Raw genomic sequence first — 24,218 nt, 5'->3', positions numbered from 1 at the left:
TCGGGGCGGGGTCGGGAGGGAGTCGGGGCGGGGTCGGGAGGGAGTCGGGGCGGGGTCGGGGCGGGGTCGGGGGCGGGGGGGGGGAAAAAAAAATGCTTGGGCCGCGCAGCCGCAGTGCAGAGGCTCGGGCCCCGCTCTTACGTCACGTGGAGCCCCGCCCTTACGTGGAGCGGCGGGAGCGCGCAAGGCTATGTCACGCAGGCGCGTTCGCGCGGCGTAGGTGGCGCTAGAGGCGACCCGGGGGATTGTAGGGCGACGGCGGTGCCGCCATTTTGTGGGGTGTTTGTCGCAGCGGCCGAGGAAGGAAGACGGCAGTTTGGCGACATTTCTCGCCCGAAGGGCCATTTGCTTTTGCGGAGGTAGGGTTGCCGGTGGTGTGTGCGGGGCCAGGCGGCTGTCGGTCTTTAGGTCCCCGAGCCAGGTGTCGGAGAAACGACCGCGTTAGGGGGCCTGGGCTTGTGGAGCTGAGGAGTTCTGCGGGGCGCTGCTCGGCTGGTGCGCGCCGGAAGCACCGAAAGTTGCCTGGGCGTCGCGGTTCTGCCGCTGACCCTTCTCTGAGGGCCCTGGCCGCTCGCGTCGCGGCTCCGGAGGCCCTGGGCTGGCCGTGCCCTGCTGGCTGGCGAGCGCGGCTCGTGGTTAACCCTGTCGGGACCTCTTCCAGCCGGCGGGCGCGAGGACCTGTCGGGAGACTTTTCGAGAGCCGTCTCCGGCGTTCGTGTTGTCGGAGATCAGGTCTTTCCCTGGATTCCTGGCCTGGGCCGTTTGTAGCGTTTGGGGGGTTTTCCCGAGTCAAGTACTTGCCCCTGTGTGGAGTGCGCCAGAGGCACCGGCCGGGTTCCCGGGAGCCGGGAGGTGGGTACCGGGCGTCCGCGCAAATCCAGGTGGTTGAGAGCAGTAGGTGCTTGTGAGAGGTGGAAATTTGCGGAGGCTACTCCTCTGTGCTATACTGAACACAGCTTTGTTGCAGCGAACCTGCATTTCTGATAGTTTTGCATCTTATTATCCCTGGTTGCCTAAATAGCCCAGATATGCTTATGCGAGCCTTAGGAAACCGCCCCGCAAACTGAGCTTGCCAGCCACTTTGTCTTGCTTCATAGCTGTCCTGTGCGATTGTGCTTTTTACACGCCCCTACTGGCTTGTAACCCATTAAATGCAGTCCTCTTGGAGCCCTCCAATCCTAAACTTATAACCTATTTCGATGTTTTTAAGCCATGTACTTAGCGTTAAGTTGTCAAGAACTACAGGATCTTAAGGGCGGTGGCGCTGGATCTACATATGAGATGCATTGTGTCATTAGTTTTTGAAAGATACCTGGTTATTCTAGCACGCAGGGTCCTTTATTAATTAGAGGCAGTGTCATGATTCTAGATAACTTCTTTTTTGTGTATGCGAAGGAACCTTACCACATAGAACCTGGGTGGGGTGATCTTTGTGCCTCCAGATAAAATATTTTTGAACATTGCAGGGTGAGTGGGGGAGGTCAGAGGCTGGGACTAACAGCTGAATTAAATTTGAAGTAGCGAACTTGAGAAAAATTTTGTACTCTCACAAGGGAGCTCGTTCTTATTTTAATGTTTGCATATTAACTCATAATTTGAGAATTCTGTTTTGCTGGAGGTTAGCTGGTTGTGGCAGACTTACAGTAGAAGAGGAAAAAACAAAACTGAGGCAGACACAGAAGTCTTGAAAAAACTTCATAATAATGGAGGTTGATAATAATAACCCTCGGTCATCAGATGTGATTTTGCTTGCTATGATTTAAAAATATTTAACCAAGCTGAGTTCCTGATGTGGTTAAAATACAACTTTGGTATTTGACGGAACGGTTCAGAAGAATTGCACTTGAAATTTATTTATTTATTAATTTTTTTTTTTTTTTTTTTGAGACAGGGTCTCACTGTCGTCCATACTGGAATGCAATGGCGTGATCATGGCTCACTGAAGCCTTGACTTCCTTGGGCTTCAGTGATTCTCCTCAGTAGCTGGGACTACAGGCTCAAGTCACCATGTGCGATTCATTTTTTGTATTTTTTGTAAAGGCAGGCTTTCACCTTGTTGCCCAGGCTAGTCTCGAATTCCTGGGCTCAAGGGATGAGGCGCCACTGCGCCCAACCGTAAATTTTTCTTGATAGCTCTAATGAAGAAAGTTTGTGTTCTGGCCTTTTGCCTCAAGTAAATTTGTGCTGTTACTCATGTCACGTTCCAATATGGAAGTAACTCCATTTGTATCAAACCGGAATGCTCACTTCCATTGAGACGCTAACAAGAGTTTTAGAATTTCTGTTTGACCTGATCAGTGCCTTCTCTTCCTCTGTAAAGTAAGCTAAGAGCCACATTAGAAGGATGCTTGATGGGTATAGAATTAGAATCAGCAAGAGAGTGAATGAAAATATCTGACTATCTGGTGGCAATCAGACTCTGATGGTGTGACACATACTTTCTTGTGGAATACCTCCCAGAAGAATTGAAGCTGCCTCATTTCAAAGCCTTTAATCCATTTAAAATCATTTAAATTTCTACTTGCATTCGTTTGCTTATTAGTCATTTGGGCAAGCTGAATGAGGTTAACTAAGTGGATTTTACTCCATTTTAGCTTTTTTCAGCTCCTTACTGAATTGTGAAATTCTTCTCTTTTTACCATTTAAACTACCCTGTTTAGCAGAGTTTGGACCTGATTGTGCTTTGGAAAATAAGATGGGGAGAGACAGATAGGGGTTATATTGTTTGAGCACAGATGCTGAGCCTGGAAGGAACCAGGTTATGCATTGGAGTTTGTAAATAGAGTCAGATGTCACTGTTATCGTTTGATTTCACTGTGACCGTGCTTCAGTGTGCATCCTTGTAGGCTGATTTCTTTTTCAGAGTTACTTCAGATTTACTACAAATAGATTTTAAGTTTAAGAATAACTGCTGGATAAGAAAATGAACTTGTTGGATAGAGAAAATGAGTTCATAAAATCACATAAACATTAAAAAATTTTTTTTTGTAGAGACGGGGTTTCATTATATGTAGCCCAGGCTGGTCTGAAACTCCTGGACTTGGCCTCCCAAAGTTCTGGGATTACAGGCATGAGCCACTGCACCCGGCCTAAAATCACCTTTTTATATGTCTTCAGTTTCTCTGTTGAATATTGTGTTCTCTCCACACAGAACTAATATTCTCAAAGCTTAGAGTCATTCTGAGAGTTAGAGAGAAGAACTGTGGAGAATTTGAGAAAAAAAAGCTTCATCATTGAATAGCTCTTTACAGTTAAAACAAAGTCACCTCCCATATTTAGTATCCCTAAGTATTTTTGTCTCGCACTAAAGTTATTTGTATTACAGTAATTTGCCAAAGCTGCATGACACTGTGATATTATTTCTCCTTAAATCAGCTCACATTTTAATGTTAACATTTTTAAAAGAAAATATGTTGGCCGGGCGTGGTGGCTCAAGCCTGTAATCCCAGCACTTTGGGAGGCCGAGATGGGCGGATCACGAGGTCAGGAGATCGAGACCATCCTGGCGAACACAGTGAAACCCCGTCTCTACTAAGAAATACAAAAAATAGCCGGGCGAGATGGCGGGCGCCTGTAGTCCCAGCTACTCCGGAGGCTGAGGCCGGAGAATGGCATGAACCCGGGAGGCGGAGCTTGCAGTGAGCTGAGATCCGGCCACTGCACTCCAGCCTGGGCTACAGAGCGAGACTCCGTCTCAAAAAAAAAAAAAAAAAGAAAATATGTCAATGACTTAATTGGAAAATCACTAATAAGTAGAAAGTAACAAAACAAGATAAATAAAACAAAAAAGTTATTAATTTTTAGCTAAATACTCTTGTCCGCTGGAAACGGTACCCCTGAACCTTTTCATTTGGCCCTTTTTTTTTTTCTTTTTTTTAAATTTTTAAAAAGTCAGTTTGCAAGTGTTAGTTGAAGACAAGCACCAAGCTGAGAAGTTGTCCTGGATGTAATCAGAATTCAAAAAAAATGTCTTAAGGTATCAGTATTACCCATAGTTTAATACTAGATCTCTATGCCTCTTAGCAGTCATCTGACATACCAGTGCCTTGGGAAACATTACCACCTAAAAAGAATTTGGAGCCTCTAAGACCCTGTGTGTTGGGTTTTGATAAATAATACTAATATATATAATATTTTACCTATCACACATCTATAACCTCCGCAATTCCCTTTTCATTTCTATCAACAGATGCGGCATTCCAAACGAACTCACTGCCCTGATTGGGATAGCAGAGAAAGCTGGGGACATGAAAGCTACCGTGGAAGTCACAAGCGGAAGAGGAGATCTCATAGTAGCACACAAGAGAACAGGCATTGTAAACCATGTCACCAGTTTAAAGAATCTGATTGGTAAATCAACTCTTGAACTAGTAGCATTGTAGCTCTAATAGTTTTAAATGATTTGTCATTTGCTTGTATAGCTTTCATCTGTCAAATTGTTTTATAATTCAGTCAACAAATACTCATTTAGAAAATATTTGAGTACTTATTTTAGACTAGACTATAGGTGCTGAGGCTGCAGCTGTGAATAAAACAAAGTTCTTATCCTTATGTATGTCTGTCTCCCTGGGAGTGGTAGGAGACAGTTGATCAGTAAGTGAATGTAAAATGTATTAAATAACATGGTGAGTCCCAGCTGCCAGTAACGTGACTAGTGAGATGACACACAAAAAGTTAAGTAATAGTGATCGAATGCCCAATGCGTACCTTTAATTTGTATATAAGAGGGAGACGTGTATGTTGTAGTGCTCATTAAGTGTTTCAGAAATCAGATAGGGTTTTATAGGGGAGGAGTTACTCCAACAGAGAAAAGCAACGTGTATTATTAGTCACTTATACTGTATTGAACAGGTTATATTTGTAGATGAGGCCAAGGGATATGTTTGTTTGGGATTTTTAGAAGCTGGCTTTATTTAAGAACTATTGTTTTCATAGGTAGTACCTAGTAATTTGGGAAATGGCCTCAATAAAAAACTTGCAACAGCATGTGTCCTGTTGTATTGTATTCTTACCAGTGTAAAATTTGGAGGTAATACATTTATATAGAATTAAAGGAATCTTAAAGTTCTAAATGATTAAAGAAAGGCTAGGTAGGTTTCTTTCACTGTTTCATTAATTTCCCTTTTTCGTTTGTTTTGTTGGTTCTGTTTTCTTGTTTTGTGCAGATGTTCCATTGGGACTGTTTACCAGATTGCTTTCTAAATTAGCCAGCTGGGGTTACTTTAAAAAACAGTATGTAATTTCTTCCCTCTCCACGTTAACAGACTTGTTCTGCCAAACTGAGCTTATTTGTAGTCAGTGCAGACAAATCATGCTTCATACACATTGTTATATAAGGGGAAGTGGGAAGGTTTATGGCAGGATTTCAAAGACCAGAAATAATTAATATTTAATGTACAGTATACTAAAGAAAACTATCTGTAGCCCACTATTAATAAATACAAAAAATCCTAAGGCTTAACGTCATAGTACTAGTTACTCATAGGATAATAGGATAATTATACGTTATATATGTAGAAAGGAAGTGATACGAGTGATGAACAGTTCATTCATGCTCATAGTTAATTACATAAACATGATACTGAGTCCAGTTAACCACCAGGCCAATACCTTCTTTGACATTGGTACCAGATGTGTTTGGTGGTCAACATTCACCATAATCCAGAATGTTCTAATTTTGAAGATCAAAAACTTTGAGTGTTTTTATAAAATAACAAAAAACTGAAAAATGCAGAAAAGTATAAAGATGGTAATCTCTGTAGGATATTAGTCCCCATTATTTAGCTGTAAAATTATAATTTAAAAAAAAATCTTTGTTTCTAAATCTTTGCTGCTGATTATTTCCTGAAAATACACTCCAAGAAGAAGCATTTTTAAGGTAAAGGATATGAACTCTTAAAAGTTTCTTGCTACAGGTTCATATTGCTTTTTCTAGAAAGTTTGCCAAATTATACAATGTGCCCCTTCATGCTCTCACCAATCTTGGCTGTTTTGAAAGGCCAAGAATAATGTTTTGATTAAACTGAATTTTTAAATTTCTAACAAATTTGTCCACTGTCACATAAGTATTGATCATTTGAACGTCTTTTTATTCTTAGCCTGTTTATTAAAGTATATTTTATTGATTTAGAAGAGCTTTTTATGACATATTATTTTAACCATTTGTCATACATATGTTGCATAGTGTCTTTTCTTTATGATTTGTCTTTTGGAGGTAGCCTGTGAATTGGTCTCCCTTTCTACAGGCTTAGTTAATCCATTCTGCATTAGAAAGACTGATGTGGCTGTAAACCCTATCTTTATATTGTGCGTAGAAGCCTGTAACATAAAGTATCAAGTCTTAAAGCAGTGATTCTCCAACTTTAGTGTGAATAAGAATCACCTTGGAGGTATGTTGACCAGATTTAGGGTCAGTGAGTATGACTTGAGGCCCAGGGTTACCATTTTTAATAAGAACTCCATATTTGATATTGCTGATAAATAGACCATCTTTTGAGAAATACTCTTTAGCCTAGCATGCAGGGCTTTAAATGATGCTATTCTCAGCTTACTTATTTGTCTACATTCCCCTGTGTGAAAATTGCTCTTGCCGGGATTGCCTTTTTCCTGAGTAATGCATAGACAAATCCATCTCTAAGCCATTGTGGCTAAAAGTGCCATATGAATTTAAGATGGTAACATGCCATTCTTCTCCACCGGAATTTCTTCTGTATTCTATTTTGTCCAAATCCTGGCTTCCCTTTAAGATGCAACTCTGTTTCCATCTTTTTTGTAATTATTCTCTGACCATTTTAAACAGATTTTTTCCCCATCTCTGACTCTAAGCACTCATGTGTTGTAACTTTTTAGAATTTCCTACATTGTTGGATTTTGTTTCATTTTTATGTGAGTAATCTCAAATTGTTCATTATTTGTTGGCAGGGACTTTGCCTTATATAATTTTTTTTTTTATCTCCCACAGGACCTGTGGATATATAAAAACGAGTGCCCTTACCCTCATCCGTCTTGGCTATTTTAAAGGCTATAGTGAAATATTCACTGGGCATTCAGTGGATATTTTAAAAAATTAAATCAGTCTGTTCATCCTGTCTACCCTCTCCATAGCCTGTGTAATTCTGTAGACTTTGTTTATATAATCTCTCAGCCTTGGTCATTGGCCATTGTCTATTGAAGAGACTCTCATCCTTTTAGTTTGTCCTCATGGTGTTCACTCCATGTTTTGTTACTCTATATTATTGTTTATGGCTTAGCAGCTCTAACTTCATGCAGTATTCCAGCTAAAGATTGTTAGTGTTAGTTTTTTCTAGTAGAAGGATTTTGGACTTTTATGGGAAGGATGCCCTTAAGAGTATGGTCACTTCTAGCTTATTGTGTTGGTGGTCTCTCCCTGACAGTTCCAAGCCAACTGATCAGATCTCTAACCTAGACTGCCCACAGTCTCACCCAAATATCCGGAGTTGTTTCTCCAATAAATACCACTTAAAGCTGACGCTAGGGAGAGAGAACCAGGTTTCTGTATCTCCCCAGCCTGGATTTGATACTAGCCCTATTGGGTAGTAGTTGTAAAGATGCTTCTATTTCTGCCAAAACGAGCCCCCTGGGAAAAAGAATGACATCATACTCTGGGGAAAGGAAAGGGGTTGGTGAGGGCAATCTAGTCAACATCCGTCACTCCATTGCTTGTTAGGATTATTTTAGCCGATTTGTCTGACTGGGCAGGTGTCCCCTCTCTCCCTCAGTGCTCCATGTGCATCCCTCTTGAAGCTTCGCACTCTGTTGAAGAGGACACTCATCCCAGGTAGAGAGGGGGACGGGAAACTGGGCCAAATGAATCTATGTCCTTTTCTTTCCATCAGATCAAGGCTACTTAACTGGGATCCATTGACATCCTGAGGTCCATGACCTATGAAAATCCTTGCCAAGTTTTGTTTATGTGTTTCTTGGGGAAGAGAGTCCATGGCTTCCAGCAGATTTTCAAAGGGATCTGTAGATTAAAGCACTATGGCATTAGAGGATGGTGGCTTCTGTTGTTTCTTACATACTTCTCAAACAGGAATGACAGGAAATTAGAAGTGCAAAGGGAAGTACGGTGGTAGAACTACTGTAATTCTAAACTGCAGGATCCCTTTCGTTCTTTAGGGGGATATATTTTAGATGCCTTTGGCACATGGGGCAGTCCTCAAAAGCTACGTTGTCTATATCTCAAACAGGAATAACAAGGCTAGAAATGCAAAGAGTAGAGGAGACATGATAGATGATGTGTGTAATAATATTGGCTTGTATAATAGCGGTTAGAAAATATTTTAGTTTTTGTCACTAATGTGCTGTACAACCTTGGCAAATCATTTTTCTTCTAGGGATCCTAATTTAGTCGTCGGTAAAATGAAAGGGCTGGAATACATTTAAGGCTCCTTATAGCTCTAATGTACCTTTCATGAAAGAATTCTCTGTGTGCCAGGGATATCTAAAATGCTCTTACATTAAAAGACAAAGGAATCTTTTTTGCCTGCCTCTGATTGTACCTCTGTGAGAGATTAAGACAGCTTAGATACAGGTGCAGAAGGTAAAGGAACACTTAATCAAGTAAACACTGGACCTAAATTAATGATGTGACTCAAGCTTTATTCCTCGGTGTGAAATGCTTGTCAGCAATCTCTATAATGGGCCCATTTGCTTGTTTGTTGAAGTAAAATTATTTCTTAAGCTTTGTGAGATAAATATAAATGCTAATTCATCTGTTTGAATTTTTTTCTTATATTGAGTTAGCTGTTTAAACCAAGAATTTTTGAGAAAAATGTTTTGTTTGAACCACATTATTGCAGAATGAAGAGAATAATTTGAAATCTTTTAATGTGTTTGCAGTCATTATTTAGAAGCAAGTCATTATTTGAATGAGCGAGATTATCGGGACCGGAGATACGTTGACGAATACAGGAATGACTACTGTGAAGGATATGTTCCTAGACATTATCACAGAGACATTGAAAGCGGTTATCGAATCCACTGCAGTAAATCTTCAGTCCGCAGCAGGAGAAGCAGTCCTAAAAGGAAGCGCAATAGACACTGTTCAAGTCATCAGTCACGTTCGGTATGATTGATTTTGTTTTTATTTTGAGTGGAGTTTTATTTGTGTGTACTCTTAATGAGCTGATAAGTTTCTAATTGTTTATATATATATAAAATACTATTTGGATATATTATAATTGTATTTATGTTACTCAAATCCTTAAAGGAAACCTCCAGATTCTTGTAGCTGATCTATATATTTATTAGCCCTCGTTTGCCCACATTTCCTCATATTCTGCAGACCAGATCATGAGTTTATTGATTTTAATAATAAAAATATTTTTGTATTTGTAACATATTCTTACAAAAAAATCATGCACCCATCTTTCATCTTAAGCATTTTTTTTTTCCCCTTAGAAACCCTTTATCTGGTACTTGAAAACAAATGTGAAACATTGCACTGGTGGATACCTAAATGTTACTAACCTACATGAGCATAGTTCCATAGTACAGTGCAACATTGTCTGCAGTGAATTCTTTTGAAGTTGTGAAGATGGGTGCTGAATGGGAAACATCCAAATAGTCTGCCCACCCCTTTTTTTTTTGTACTCAGACATCTTCACCTGCTTGAACAGTGAACTTTGAATTAGTTTCTCCCCAAGTTTTCTTCAGTAAAACTAGTTTTTATTAGATTGAACATTGAAATTAACTAGCCTTTATTTCCCCTTTTATTTTAATCATGTATATTTTAAAATATTGCTAAATTAGAATAATTTCAAATAGTCTTGACATTTGAAAACATTTTTCTGACAAACTAGACATCCCAATTCACAGCATATGCTATTTATAGCAAGAGATAAGTAAATCATGACATTGCATTCTTTAAATTTCAGACTTCAATTAAATCAGTATTTTAAAGAGACAATTGTGTTGTTTTTTTCTATTGCCACTTTAAGTATCTTATCTGAAAATCTGTTCCTTGCCATGTTTTTCTTCTGTAACATAAACTGTGCCCTGTGAATTTCTGGGGACTGAATTTGAAATTGCTCCTGCCAACTGTTCGTGGCCTGGTGCTTATCTGAATGCCTGAATATCTCCCCGCTGAATGAATTGCGTATTCTGCCCTGAATTCACTCTGATATATTGATTGGCTGGACGATCTTGGTGCTGCCCACTTGCCGTTCCAGAAGAGCCACCGAAGGAAAAGATCCAGGAGTATAGAGGATGATGAGGAGGGTCACCTGATCTGTCAAAGTGGAGACGTTCTAAGAGCAAGATGTATAGAATATTTTTCAACACTTTTTAAACTTTGCAGAAAGAATAATCTTTTTAAGAATAGTTTGTCAGCGGGGGGCTAAAGAACTCTTCATTGCTTTTTTATTTTGTTTTTTGTGGGTTTGTTTGTTCTTTTGTATTTCTTCTTTTCTGTAGAATTTAAATATTTCTATTCTAAAGTTCCAAAATAATCAGTGGAATTTGAGATTAGAGCAAGAAAGATAGCTCTATCTAATTGTTTTTGTAGCAGCTGAAACTAAAATAATTTGAGTGCTGAAACCTTAGTTATGCTTTGATAGAGATCATTTGAAAATATTCCACACTTAAGCATTCATTGTTTGAATAACTAGACAATTTGTACTCAGGTACTTACACCTCTTTTTCCCTCCTCACTTTAGATGAAATCGTGGACACTTTGGGTGAAGGAGCCTTTGGCAAAGTTGTAGAGTGCATTGATCATGGCATGTAAGTTTGTTTTTCCCTTTTTGAACATTCTGATATTTTTGGTGGGGAAAGATTCATAATTTAGATGACATTTTATTTAATTAATTTATTTATTTATTTGAGATAGGGCCTTTGTTGCCCAGGCTTGAGTGCAGTGGCGCCATCTTGGCTCACTGCAACTTCTGTCTCCTGGCTTCAAGTGATTCTCCTGCTTCAGCCTCTGGAGCAGCTGGGATTACAGGAGCCTGCCACCACACCTAGCTAGTTTTTGTATTTTCAGTAAAGATGGGGTTTCACCATGTTGGCCTGGCTGGTCTCAAACTCCTGACCTCAAGTGATCCACCCGCCTCAGTTTCCCAAAACGTTGGGATTATAAGCCTGAGCCACCGTATCCAGCCAAGATGGAATATATTTTAAATGGTAGCCACGTGTTTTAGGGGGTAAATTACTTACCAAAATTTCTTGAACTGTGTATGATTAATTTACCATGAATGTGGATCTTAAGAATGCTGACTGCCAGACACAGTGGCTCACGCCTGTAATCCCAGCACTTCGGGAGGCCAAGGCAGGAAGATCACCTGAGGTTGGGAGTTCGAGACTAGCCTGACCAACATGGAGAAACTTTGTCTGTACTAAAAATACAAAATTATCCAGGTGTGGTGGCACGTGCCTGTAATCCCAGCTACTTGGGAGACTGAGGCAAGAGAATCACTTGAACCCGGGAGGGGAGGGAGGCGGAGGTTGTGGTGAGCCAAAATCACACCATTGCACTCCAGCCTGGACGACAAGAGTGAAAATCCGTCTCAAAAAAAAAAAGACCAATTTCAACGGGGAAATCATTGAAATTAAAGTGGATGTTTAAGTGAAGGAATTTCCCAGAACTCTAGAACTGAGGGCCTTGACCTTGTATACAAGATTTGGCAATTTCAGATTGCAGAGGCAATAAAGCATGTCTAATCTTAAATGTTAAGAGTTAGCTTCCTAAACTATAAAGAAATTTTATCATCTAGGGCCTAGAGAATAAAGTTTGTGATTTGACCCTTTCTGCCTCATTTTGCTGTTTTCCTCTAGGACCTCTATTTTGTGGCTTGCAAACTTTTTTGTAAGTGAAGCTCTTAGAACTGTAGTGAAACTACACATTTCTAAAATGACTTAAAATTTTTTATCATAAATTATTTGGGAAGGATGTAATTTCCAACTGGATGTAAATATTAATATTAAGAAATAAAGCTTACCTCTCTGGCGGGCGCCTGTAGTCCCAGCTACTCGGGAGGCTGAGGCCGGAGAATGGCGTGAACCCGGGAGGCGGAGCTTGCAGTGAGCTGAGATCCGGCCACTGCACTCTAGCCTGGGCTACAGAGCGAGACTCCGTCTCAAAAAAAAAAAAAAAAAAAAAAAAGAAATAAAGCTTACCTCTCTTTAAATGCATTTGAGGGAATCTAAATACCATAGCAGCGTGGCACCTGCCATCATCCATAAACAAACTCTTCTTGAATACTTAGAAATGTTTTATTATTGAATTTATTTTCATTTCACTTTCCATAAATATTTTCCTAAATTATCCCCACATTTTGCTTTTCTGTAACAAATATGTGAAGGTAAATTGAACTTTAAAAGTATTTTGAAATATTTTCAGACTTACAGAAAAGTTAATAAAATAGTTCAAAGAATTCCCATGTATTCTTCACCCAGATTTTCCAAATGTTAACATTTTATAAGATTTACTTTATCATTATACATACATATGTTTTCAAATTTTACCAACTAATCTGCAGACTATATTCAGATTTCACTAGCCATCCCATTAATGTCCTTTTAGAATTTCTTGAAAGTCTAAGTCTTGGTGTATTTAATGAAATGTATCTGTAAAAATTTTTTTTTTAATGCGATGGGGTCTCACTATGTTGCTCAGGCTGGTGTGGAACCCCTGGCCTCAAGTGATCCTCCTGCCTCAGCCTCCCATAGTGCTGGGATTATAGGTGTGAGCCTGTAGTCACGTGTGGCACACCCCTGCACCATATCTGGCCTGGAATGTTTCCTTTCTTGGGGTGGTTGAGGCCTCTAAAAAAATGAGGACATGTAGCCATAGATAAATATCTGACTGTTTAGCATTGTTTGTTTTCTTTTTTCGTTTTTATGGATACAAGCACTGAGAAAACTTTTTGGTCATATAATTAAATAGATAGGAGTAGAAGCTTTGTCACAGTCATCTTACTAGAGTTCTTTTAAGTCTTGAGGTGTATGCCAAACATCAAAAAATTTGTTTAGTGACTTATCGGTTCACATTCATTGGGGCCTTGTTGAAAGCAATGAATAGGAAACCACTGGATGTGGAAAAAGGTTTCGTATCCAGCCATTAGAATACGTGTTTGTTTGCCCCAAATGTTTTTTATAGCCTAGGGCATACATCTTGTTATACTAGTAAGAGATGGGTATGGTTTTGTAAAGTGGAAGGGCCATAGTGAAAAAGAAGGCTTGAATGCTGGCTCATCTGTAGGTAGATGAGGTTTAAAAAGGAAGACAAAAAGAAGTAGAAGATTTGAAACATTCATGGCTCTATGCTTTTTAGGAAGCATTCTTAACAGACGCCCCAGTCTGAAGCCCAGTGCCCTCCCCTGCAGCTGTTTCAGTATACTTGCATCAGTGCATCTGCTAAGGTTTTTCTGGGCTTCATTACTTAGAGTTGGTGTCTCTTTTACCTGGATGTTTCCCTCCCAGTCTGACAAACTCCCAGCTATCTTTCAGGACTCAGTTCTGTGCTGCCTCTTCTGTGAAGAAGTCTAAGTTGTTTATGTGTCTGTCTTTTCCATTAGACTTCGAAGTACGTAGGGACACACCACGTCTTTTAATCACTAATACCTATGCATTGCCTGGCACAGAGTAGGCCTAGCCTGGTAAATGAATGAATACTTTCAACAGTAGCGTATTCTATTTTTGGTTTACAATTGTATATATATTTTAAAACTGTTGTTGTATAAAATGTAATTAAATTTAAAATTCTGGGAGCAAATGTTAAAACTCATAAGTATTAAGGGAATTATCACTTCATGTAAAGTATTTTATCAAAATGTTTTGAGATGATGTTATATGGAATCTGCTATAATGTGTTCTGAAAGATTATTTTAAAAGGCATAGAGGAACTGGTAATTAAGATTATGCTTTAGAGCATAACATGGCTTCAACTCACTCCTGTACATTTATCATTTTTATCTTAATTTTATTTTTAAGGGATGGCATGCATGTAGCAGTGAAAATCGTAAAAAACGTAGGCCGTTACCGTGAAGCAGCTCGTTCAGAAATCCAAGTATTAGAGCACTTAAATAGTACTGATCCCAATAGTGTCTTGTAAGTATAAATTTAACCTAGGAGCCATCTTATTACATGAAATATTCAGATTTGCGTAAACTGAATTATTATTTTGCTCTCTTTTAGCCGATGTGTCCAGATGCTGGAATGGTTTGATCATCATGGTCATGTTTGTATTGTGTTTGAACTGCTGGGGCTTAGTACTTACGATTTCATTAAAGAAAACAGCTTTCTGCCATTTCAAATTGACCACATCAGGCAGATGGCATATCAGATCTGCCAGTCAATAAATTGTGAGTACACTTCATAAATCTTTATTTTTATGTATGTATGTATGTATGTATGTATGTATGTATGTATGTATGTACGTATTTTGAGATGGAGTCTTGCTCTGTCGCCCAGGCTGGAGTGCAGTGGCGCGATCTTGGCTCACTGCAAGCTCCACCTCCTGGGTTCATGCCATTCTCCTGCCTCAGCCTCCCAAGTAGCTAGGACTACAGGCGACCGCCACCATGCCTGGCTAATTTTTTGTATTTTTAGTAGAGTCAGGATTTCACAGTGTTAGCCAGGATGGTCTAGGTCTCCTGACCTGGTGATCTGCCCCCCTTGGCCTCCTAAAGTGCTGGGATTACAGGCATGAGCTACCATGGCCGGTGATAAATCTCTATTTTTAAATATTTTTTGTGTTTTTACCTCCTTAACAATTAAGATAAATCTTTAAGCACCAGGAAACTTGTTTTTATTATAAAAGCTATATATCCAAATGTTGTCACTAAAAAAATAGACATTTTACAAGTAAAGGTGAAGCGTCTCTTAACCACTGTATCCTTTGCCAGTTCTCCTTTCCTGGTAGTACAAATTAAGTTTGTAAGTGAAACTAATAATGTGTTTTTGTTCTCTTGTAGTTTTACATCATAATAAATTAACCCATACAGATCTGAAGCCTGAAAATATTTTATTTGTGAAGTCTGACTATGTAGTCAAATATAATTCTAAAATGGTAAGTTAAAGACTTGTTTTACTTTTGGTGGTTGTCTTTAAAATTAATTTAACTTGATGATCTTTGGATGAGGAATTTCACTCCTGAGCTTCATTATATCCTGATGTTTAACCGAAAAGAAGTAATCCTTCTTTGCCTTTCTCATGAGCTTATTTTGACAATCAAGAAGATAATTCATGTGCTGGCCTTTTGAGTAGTGCTATAAAATATTTCATATCTGTTGAATTTCATATTTACTCAACTGTATCTCTCTAGAAACGTGATGAACGCACACTGAAAAACACAGATATCAAAGTTGTTGACTTTGGAAGTGCAACGTATGATGATGAACATCACAGTACTTTGGTGTCTACCCGGCACTACAGAGCTCCCGAGGTCATTTTGGGTCAGTAGACAAGACACCAGTCTTTCTGATATTATAATTGAATAAGAGATTTTTGTTCTTTACAGCTTTACTGGTGGTGTGGGGAAGTATGATCTTCTTAGCAGGATTCAGAAAACGTTTTCTGTTTTCATAAAAAATGTGTGGACATTGCTGTACTTTTCCTGAGTGGTAAACGTGATACTGCCTGTGAAAGATATTTCAGGTGGTAGTTATTTTTGAACAAGTAAATCTTAAATGATCATAAGAAAACAGGCTCTGTTAGCTAAATGCATCAAAGAAATGTGATTTTGTGGCGCGCTCTCGGCTCACTGCAACTTCTGCCTTCCGGGTTCAGGTGATTCTCCTGCCTCAGCCTTCCAAGTTGCTGGGCTTACAGGCCCCCTTCACCACGCCCAGCTAATTTTTTGTATTTTTAGTAGAGATGGGGTTTCACCATGTTGGCCAGGTTGGTCTCCAACTCCTGACCTCGTGATTTGCCTGCTTTGGCCTCCCAAAATGCTGGGATTACAGGTGTGAGCCACAGTGCCTGATCTAAAAAGAAAACTTTTATGAGGTCCAAGCTCTATCATTTACAGACTTTATATGTGTCAATAGGTAGAAACCATGCTCCATTATTTATTTATTTTTTTGAGACAGAGTCTCACTCTGTCACCTAGGCTGGAGCGCAGTAGTGCAATCTCACCTCACTGCAACCTCCGTCCCCGGGTTCAAGCGATTCTCCTGCCTCGGCCTCCTGAGTAGCTGGGATTGTAGGTGCACACCACCACGCCCGGCTCATTTATATATTTTATTTATTTATTTATTTTTTTGAGATGGAGTTTTGCTTTTATTGCCTAGGCTGGAGTGCAGTGGAGCAATCTCGGCTTACTGCAACCTCTGCCTTCCGGTTTCAAGCTATTCTCCTGCCTCAGCCTCCTAAGGCGCTGGGATTACAGGCACCTGCCACCATGCCCAGCTAATTTTTTTGTATTTTTAGTAGAGATGCGGTTTCACCATGTTGGTCAGGCTGGTATCGAACTGCCGACCTCGTGATCCACCCTCCTTGGCCTCCCAAAGTGCTGGGATTATAGGCATGAGCCACCGCACCTGGCCCATGCTCCATTATTATCCATTTGTTCAAATGATAGACACTGGGGTGGGGGGGTTAACAAAAATGACTTAAGTCACAGTCAATATATATTGACTTGAATATATTTCTTCCTTTATCTTTAACCTCAGTGATACTGAAAGTAATTGAAATGTCTTTGAATGTAGGTTTTATTTATACATTTGTTTTTTTAACTAAATATTTGATCTTTGAAAGATTAAAATATCAATGTGGTTGGTTCTTTCTCCTTCCCAGTTAAGTATAGATTTAAGGTGACTAGATGTTTTATTCTGATTTGAATAATACTGTCATTGAGAATTCTGAAGGAGAAAGTATATAAAATCATGTATAGACAGCCCTGATGTTTGTATATAGATCCCTCTCTGAGCTCCAGTGGGTCTGTAATTTCTGCTTATAGGTGACACTGCTTATAATTCCCATTACATTCTTTATATAATTTGTGCAAAACAGTATTATTTCTCTTAATGGAAGAAGTAACTCATGCATCAAGCTAATAATTGATAAGGGATTAGTAATTTCATTCTGAGGATAATTATAAACCTACATTTGTGCTAATAAAATATAAAAATTCTTGGACTAACCATGAACTGAGCATAATAATGGTTTCAACAGCAGTGCACTCCCATCATATAAACAGTTCAGAGACTATGGAATATTTGCACGAATTGGTTGTATACTTGGAAAATGGTAGTCCCCCTTTTATTTTGCATAACATGCACCCCTCCCTAGTTAGAATACTGTGTCTTGATGTGAGCATATGGACCATGAGAGTGTGTTGAATAGCATTTGCTGTAAAACTAAAAATATAAACCCTGAATTTGGTGTCATATTCTCCCAAATGGGTTCTGTAAAGGGAGTACCCATATAGGGAAGGATTTAATGTACTGTCATTTAAAAGTTGTTTCATAGTAAAATGTTTCTATTTGTTTTAAAATAGCTTTAGGTTGGTCTCAGCCTTGTGATGTTTGGAGCATAGGTTGCATTCTTATTGAATATTACCTTGGTTTCACAGTCTTTCAGGTACGTGGCTAGTAAATTCCATTTAATAATTCATAACAAATTGTTAAAGACATGCTAAAGTTTTGACTTCCATATTGGAAAATTGCCATACATCATTATTCTTGAGATTAAAACTTACATTTGCAAAATGGTCATTCTTTAAAACCACAGTTGAATGAAATATTACTGTGAGTGAGTGATCATGGTTAATTTTGCATGTGATTAGTGTTTGTAACACATGGTTCATGTATGGTTCATACTGTCTCCTGTTTTACGTTGTGGAGCTCCTTCATAAGTTTGCAGCAGTGTTAATGTGGTCAGTTTTCAGTTCTGATTATGTTGACTGTCAGTGGGCCATTACGGGTCACTTACTCCTTTTTATAAAAGAATTCAGGAACAACAAGGGATTGTATTTTACTCTAAAGTATTAAGCATCTATAATGTCCTAGGCATTTCTAAGTATAAGTACATAAGGGTGAAGAGACAACATCTTCCTCAAGTCATGCAAAAGACATTGGAAAACTATTGCAGTATAGTGTAGCGTTTGCTGTGATGGAACAATGTAGAAAGTGTAGATAGGGAGGGCCGGGCATGGTGGCTCATGCCTGTAATCCCAGCACTTTGGGAGGCCGAGGCAGGTGGATCACGAGGTCAGGAGATCGAGACCATCCTGGCCAACATGGTGAAACCCCATCTCTACTAAAAATACAAAAAATTAGCCAGACGTCATGGTGGATGCCTGTAGTCCCAACTACTCGGGAGGCTGAGGCAGGAGAATGGCATGAACCCAGGAGGCGGAGCTTGCATGAGCGGAGATCACGCCACTGCATTCCAGCCTGGGTGACAGAGCGAGACTCCGTCTCAAAAAAAATAAAAAAAATAAAAAAACAAAGTGTAGGGAGGGAGAACCCAGGAAAGGTTAATAATTACTTTCTTTAGGGAAGGCATCACTGAGAACATAGGAAGAAGAGGAGGAGTTAGAAAACTGGAGTGCAGCGGGCATATAAGGAAGAGGAAATAGTATCTGTAAAGGCACAGAGGAGTGAATGAACATATTCTACTCGGGGTAGAATAGCGTTGTCAGTGTCCTGTATAAATGGGAAAATTAGAACAATAGGCAAGGATCAATTCATAAAGGACTTCAAAGACTTTGCAGGGTATTGGTTTGATCCTAGAAGTCAGTGGTTTCCAAAAGTAGACTGGTCCAAAATGAAAATGGTTGTCTGGGGTTGCCATTCTGACCATTATTTAGAGATTAGATTATCCCTCCTGCTTTTTTTTTTTTTTTAAATGTCTCTTTTATGTAATTATAGTTGTTGGTAGTTTGCTTTTAAAATAAAAAGTCCTCAATTGGTAAAACAAAAAGTAGGAAACTACTTTCTTTTCCATTCTGTCCTTAAGTTGTACCTACATCTGAAATCTAATTTTTTTTTTTCTCCCTGAGATGGAGTCTCACTGTGTCGCCCAGGCTGGAGTGCAGTGGCGCAATGTTGGCTCACTGCAACCTCTGCCTCCCAGGTTCAAGTGATTCTCATGTCTCAGCCTCCCAAGTAACTGGGACTATAGGCACGAACCACCACATCACAATAATTTTTTGTATTTTTAGTAGAGACAGGGTTTTGTTGTGTTGACCAGGCTGGTCTCGAACTCCTGACCTCAAGTGATCTGCCCTCCTCGGCCTCCCAAGGTGCTGGGAATCACAGGTGTGAGCCCCCGCACCCAGCCTGAAATGTAAATTCTTGAAAGCTTTAGGTGATGCAACCATTGAAGAACTTTAAGTAGGGTTGTGGTATGATGAAGGTGTTGTGTTGTTTTGTTTGGGGAAGAGGGGCTGGAGGTCCCAGCTCAGCACTGTTGAAGCTGGTTTGAAGTTAGAGCGGGGCAGGGGTGTGCGGCTGTGGTGAGCTGAGAGTCACTTGGCAGCAGTGCACAGCGATGGATTCACTGTTTGTGGGGCACCTCACCAGGTTTCTGTTTCTGTCTCATCCGTAGAGATCCTGTTGAACAGTGCTCCGAGTTTATAGATAAGTTTGATGTCTTAGAATCACGGTTATCAGTCAGTTCTGGGAGGTGTTGTCTGGTTTTGCAGTGGTGAGCTGTAGGGTCAAGAAAAAGTTAAGCAAAGTGAATGCTTCCATCTGACTTATATAAAATGGATGCTTCAGGTGATTTTGTGATTATAAATCACTTTGAGTTTTAAATGAAGTACACATTATTGGAGAGGTGAGTTATATTTTAACTCCACCCTGCAAAATACTCTTAAACTAAGGAATTTCTTTAAAATGTGAAGCTAGTATTATTTATTCCTGTCATGTATCACGATTTGGAAGCAATATGCAAGGTGCACTAGTTGATAGATTCCTTCTAAAAGTATTGCATAAAGCCTCTGCTCTCCAGAACGAGGGTTAGCACACTTTGGCCCATGGTGAAATCCTGCCTGGTGCCTGTTCTTACAAAAAGAAGAAGAATGTGCAATAGGGACCATTCATGACCAGCCAAGCCTGAAATATTTACTGTCCGGCCGTTTATAGAAGTTTACCACCCTCTGCTCTAGAAGCATACCATTCCAGCTGTAAGTCTGACAGTCTTCCGTATTACACTTTACCCAGGGCTCTGCTACTGTCTAATTTAAGGATATGTGCTTTGACATGGGTTGATAGCTTAACTTCCCTCATATATGAGCTATATGACTTTGAGGTAGTATCTTAACGTCTTTGAAATTCGTTGTTTAGAGAATTATTGGGACTGTGTGTCTGTTGCCCGGGAGTAGTAAGTGTTAACAAGTGAACTATTCATTGGGTACTGGTTGTTAATTTTCATTAAGCAGCTGATTAAATGAGGAGACAGTTTTTCTGGTAATCTTGCCCAGTTATTCTTTAAACAGTATAAGAAATACAAATAAAGAAGGAAACTGAAATTTTAGATTGAACAAGTTAATGTGTTTGTAGGGAAATGCAGAGTGCTAAATTTCTTTTTCTTGTATTTTTTAGACTCATGATAGTAAAGAGCACCTGGCAATGATGGAACGAATATTAGGACCCATACCACAACACATGATTCAGAAAACAAGGTATGTTTTTAAGATTGAAGCCTTTTGTTGGATACGTGCAGTAGCATATATTCAGACTACAGGAAACTCAACGTTGTTGTAATGCTCATTCCAAGGACTATAGATTTTGACTTTTTTTTTTTTTTTTTCCTGTACTGGAGGTAAATTGTAACTGCATCTTACTCCTTTTTTTTTTTGGAGACAGAGTCTCACTGTTTGACCCAGGCTGGAGTGCAGTGGTGCAATCTCAGCTCACTGCAACCTCCGCCTCCTGTGTTCAAGTGATTCTCCTGCCTCAGCCTCCCGAGTTGCTGGGATTACAGGCACCCACCACTATGCCTGGCTAATTTTTGTATTTTTAGTAGAGATGGGGTTTCACCACGTTAGTCATGCTGGTCTCGAACTCCTGACCTCAGGTGATCCGCCTGCGTCGGCCTCCCAAAGTGCTGGAATTACAGGCGTGAGTCACCACACTCGGCCATGTTTTTAAAACCTAATATAATAAAAAATATTTACCTTGTGATCTAGTGCAGGGGTCCCCAAACCCTAGGAACCGGGCTGTACAACAGGAGATGAGTGGCAGGTGAGTGAGCATTATTACTGCCTGAGCTGCACCTCCTGTCAGATCAGCAGTGGCATTAGATTCTCATAGGAATGTGAACCCTATTGTGAACTGCGCATCCGAGGGATCTAGGTTGCATGCAGGTTCCTTATGAGAATCTAATGCCTGATGATCTGAGGTGGAAGTTTCATCCCAAACCATCATCCCTCCTCCCCGATCTGCTTCCATGAAACCGGTTCCTGGTTCCAAAAAGGTTGAGGACCACTGATCTAGTAAACAAAATGGCTTTTGGGGTTTGTTTGTTTTTTTTTTTTTTAAACTCAAGTTTACGTTTGCATAAATGTTTTCTTAAAGTGATGTAAAAATAATACATAGAATATGAAAAAGCTTGTGTTTTGGAATCATATCACTCTAAGTGTGAAATTTATTCTGTCCTTAACCGGCTGTATATTCTTAGACAAGGTAGTATTTCCAAACACAGCTTCACCACAGAAGCCACCTAGGGAGTTTAAAGATTTCTAGCCCCATTCTAGATCTAGTGAAAACAGAATTTACAGGATTGAATCCAGGGGGCCCTTAGTTTTAAGCTGACGTTGTTCCATGTATGATAGTTAGGAACAACTTAGTTGAGACACTAAAACCTCACAGAGTGGGGGATATAAGGTGTCTGATACATAATTGTTGCTGAGGTTTTTAAAAATTGTATGCATATATATAATATAAGTCTATACACCTAGAGAGAGCTGCTTACCATGTCTCCCCTCATGGGTGCAGAGTAAAGATGTGACTCTTGTTATTTTACTAATCCAGATTTTTTGTTTTCTGTAGAAAACGCAAGTATTTTCACCATAACCAGCTAGATTGGGATGAACACAGTTCTGCTGGTAGATATGTTAGGAGACGCTGCAAACCATTAAAGGTAAAAGAAAAAAGATTAAAGATTAAAAAAATAAACCACATGTTTGCACTATTACTAATTTTTTTTAAAACAAAAACATTTCTCCCCCAGGAATTTATGCTTTGTCATGATGAAGAACATGAGAAACTGTTTGACCTGGTTCGAAGAATGTTAGAATATGATCCAACTCAAAGAATTACCTTGGATGAAGCATTGCAGCATCCTTTCTTTGACTTATTAAAAAAGAAATGAAATGGGAATCAGTGGTCTTACTATGTACTTCTCTAGAAGAGATTACTTAAGACTGTGTCAGTCAGCTAAACATTCTAATATTTTTGTAAACATTAAATTATTTTGTACAGTTGTGTAAATACTGTATGTTTTGTATCAATAGCATAATTAACTTGTTAAGCAACTGTGGTCTTGATAATGCAATAGAAAAATTAAAATTAATTTTTCTTTTTGAGATTACCATTTTTAAATACCTTTGAAATATCCTTTGTGTCCAGTGATAAATGTGACTGATCTTGCCTTTTGTACATGGAGGTCACCTCTGAAGTGATTTTTTTTGAGTAAAAGGAAATCTTGACTACCTTATATTCTTAAAGGAATATTCTTTATATACTTCAAATTTAGAACTTTAGTTTTTTTTCTGTAATTGTTGAACGGGTGATTATTATTAACTCTAGATAAGCAGGTACTAGAAACCAAAACTCAGAAAATGTTTACTGGTAGAATTCTATTAAAGTGTAAGTGTTGTATTCTTTTTCATTGGGTGATATCAGGGTGATACGTAGACATTCATGGAAAGGCATCCAGTTTGTCCATTGTGACAGTTTGTTTAAGAAAACCACATACAGCCGGGCGCGGTGGCTCAAGCCTGTAATCCCAGCACTTTGGGAGGCTGAGACGGGCGGATCACAAGGTCAGGAGATCGAGACCATCCTGGCTAACACGGTGAAACCCCGTCTCTACTAAAAAATACAAAAAACTAGCCGGGCGAGGTGGCGGGCGCCTGTGGTCCCAGCTACTCCGGAGGCTGAGGCAGGAGAATGGCGTAAACCCGGGAGGTGGAGCTTGCAGTGAGCTGAGATCCGGCCACTGCACTCCAGCCTGGGCGACAGAGCCAGACTCAGTCTCAAAAAAAAAAAAAAAAAAAACCACATGCACACTTTATTTAAGATTAAAATCTAACTGGAAAGTCAGCTTGGAAAATGGACATTTCCAAGTATGTTTGGTGAGTCACAGATATAAAAATAGAAATTCTGATGAGAGGTTTCAGTTTTTAATACCAAGTCCTTAGGAGTCTTAACATTGGCCAGCATCTGTTTATAAAATGACATAAATATGTAAACTTGTAAGAATTAAGGTTATTAATTAGGCAATTTATGTCTGTGATCATTCTTACTGGAGAAGGAGGATTTGATTGGAAAGCATTTTGGGAAGAACGTGCTGCTGAAATTTCCAGAATTTAATTGATTGGTTAACATAAACTTTGTGACTTTAGGGTTTGTTGTTGTTCTTTTACTGTCCTTGTTTTCACATAAAAACTCTACGGAGCCGGGCACAGGGGCTCACGCTGTAATCCCAGCACTTTGGGAGGCCGAGGCAGGCGGATCACCTGAGGCCAGGAGTTTGAGACCAGCCTGGCCAACATGGTGAAACCTTGTCTCTACTAAAGATACAAAGAATTTGCTGGGTGTGGTGGCGCACGCCTGTAATCCCAGCTACTCGGGAGGCTGAAGCATGAGAATTGCTTGAATCCAGGAAGCGGAGGTTGCAGCGAGCCGAGATTGCGCCACTGCACTCCAGCCTGGGTGACAGTGCCAGACTCCATCTCAAAAAAAGAAAAAACGAAACAAAAGAAAAACCCACTATGTGGTAAATGTTACTTAATTGGGTAAAAGAAAAAAAGTCTGTTGCTATGGTTCAGTCAGCCAGGTAGGAATATTTTTTGTCGTAGAATTCCTAAGTGCTTATTTCCAGATATAGGTTATTTTTTGTTAAAAGTATCCCTGTTTCGTAAGTGCATTACACAAATATTGGAGTTTTATCTGTTTATGTTTTGGTTTATTTTAGACTGAGTCTTGCTCTTTTGCCCAAGTTGGAGTACAGTGGCGTGATCTCGGCTCACTGCTGCCTCCTGGGTTCAAGCAATTCTCTTGCCTCAGCTTCCCGAGTGGCTG

At 39.5% G+C, this 24,218-nt stretch overlaps 1 protein-coding gene across 1 annotated transcript; it reads left to right on the top strand.

Moving 5' to 3' along the window:
• Positions 1 to 191: 191 nt before the first annotated feature.
• CLK4 (CDC like kinase 4) lies at positions 192 to 22,798 on the top strand. Its single transcript, XM_025389216.1, has 13 exons — positions 192 to 359; positions 4,190 to 4,350; positions 8,863 to 9,088; positions 10,194 to 10,284; positions 10,680 to 10,746; positions 13,954 to 14,070; positions 14,158 to 14,324; positions 14,937 to 15,031; positions 15,287 to 15,416; positions 17,462 to 17,544; positions 20,514 to 20,593; positions 21,963 to 22,053; positions 22,144 to 22,798. The coding sequence occupies exons 2-13, from the start codon at positions 4,190 to 4,192 to the stop codon at positions 22,282 to 22,284; spliced, it is 1,449 nt and encodes a 482-aa protein (XP_025245001.1). The 5' UTR covers positions 192 to 359; the 3' UTR covers positions 22,285 to 22,798.
• The last annotated feature ends 1,420 nt before the right edge of the window (positions 22,799 to 24,218 follow it).

This window comes from Theropithecus gelada, chromosome 6 (assembly GCF_003255815.1).
Source record: "Theropithecus gelada isolate Dixy chromosome 6, Tgel_1.0, whole genome shotgun sequence".
NCBI lineage: Eukaryota > Metazoa > Chordata > Mammalia > Primates > Cercopithecidae > Theropithecus > Theropithecus gelada.
This window is presented reverse-complemented; position numbering and strand designations above follow the sequence as displayed.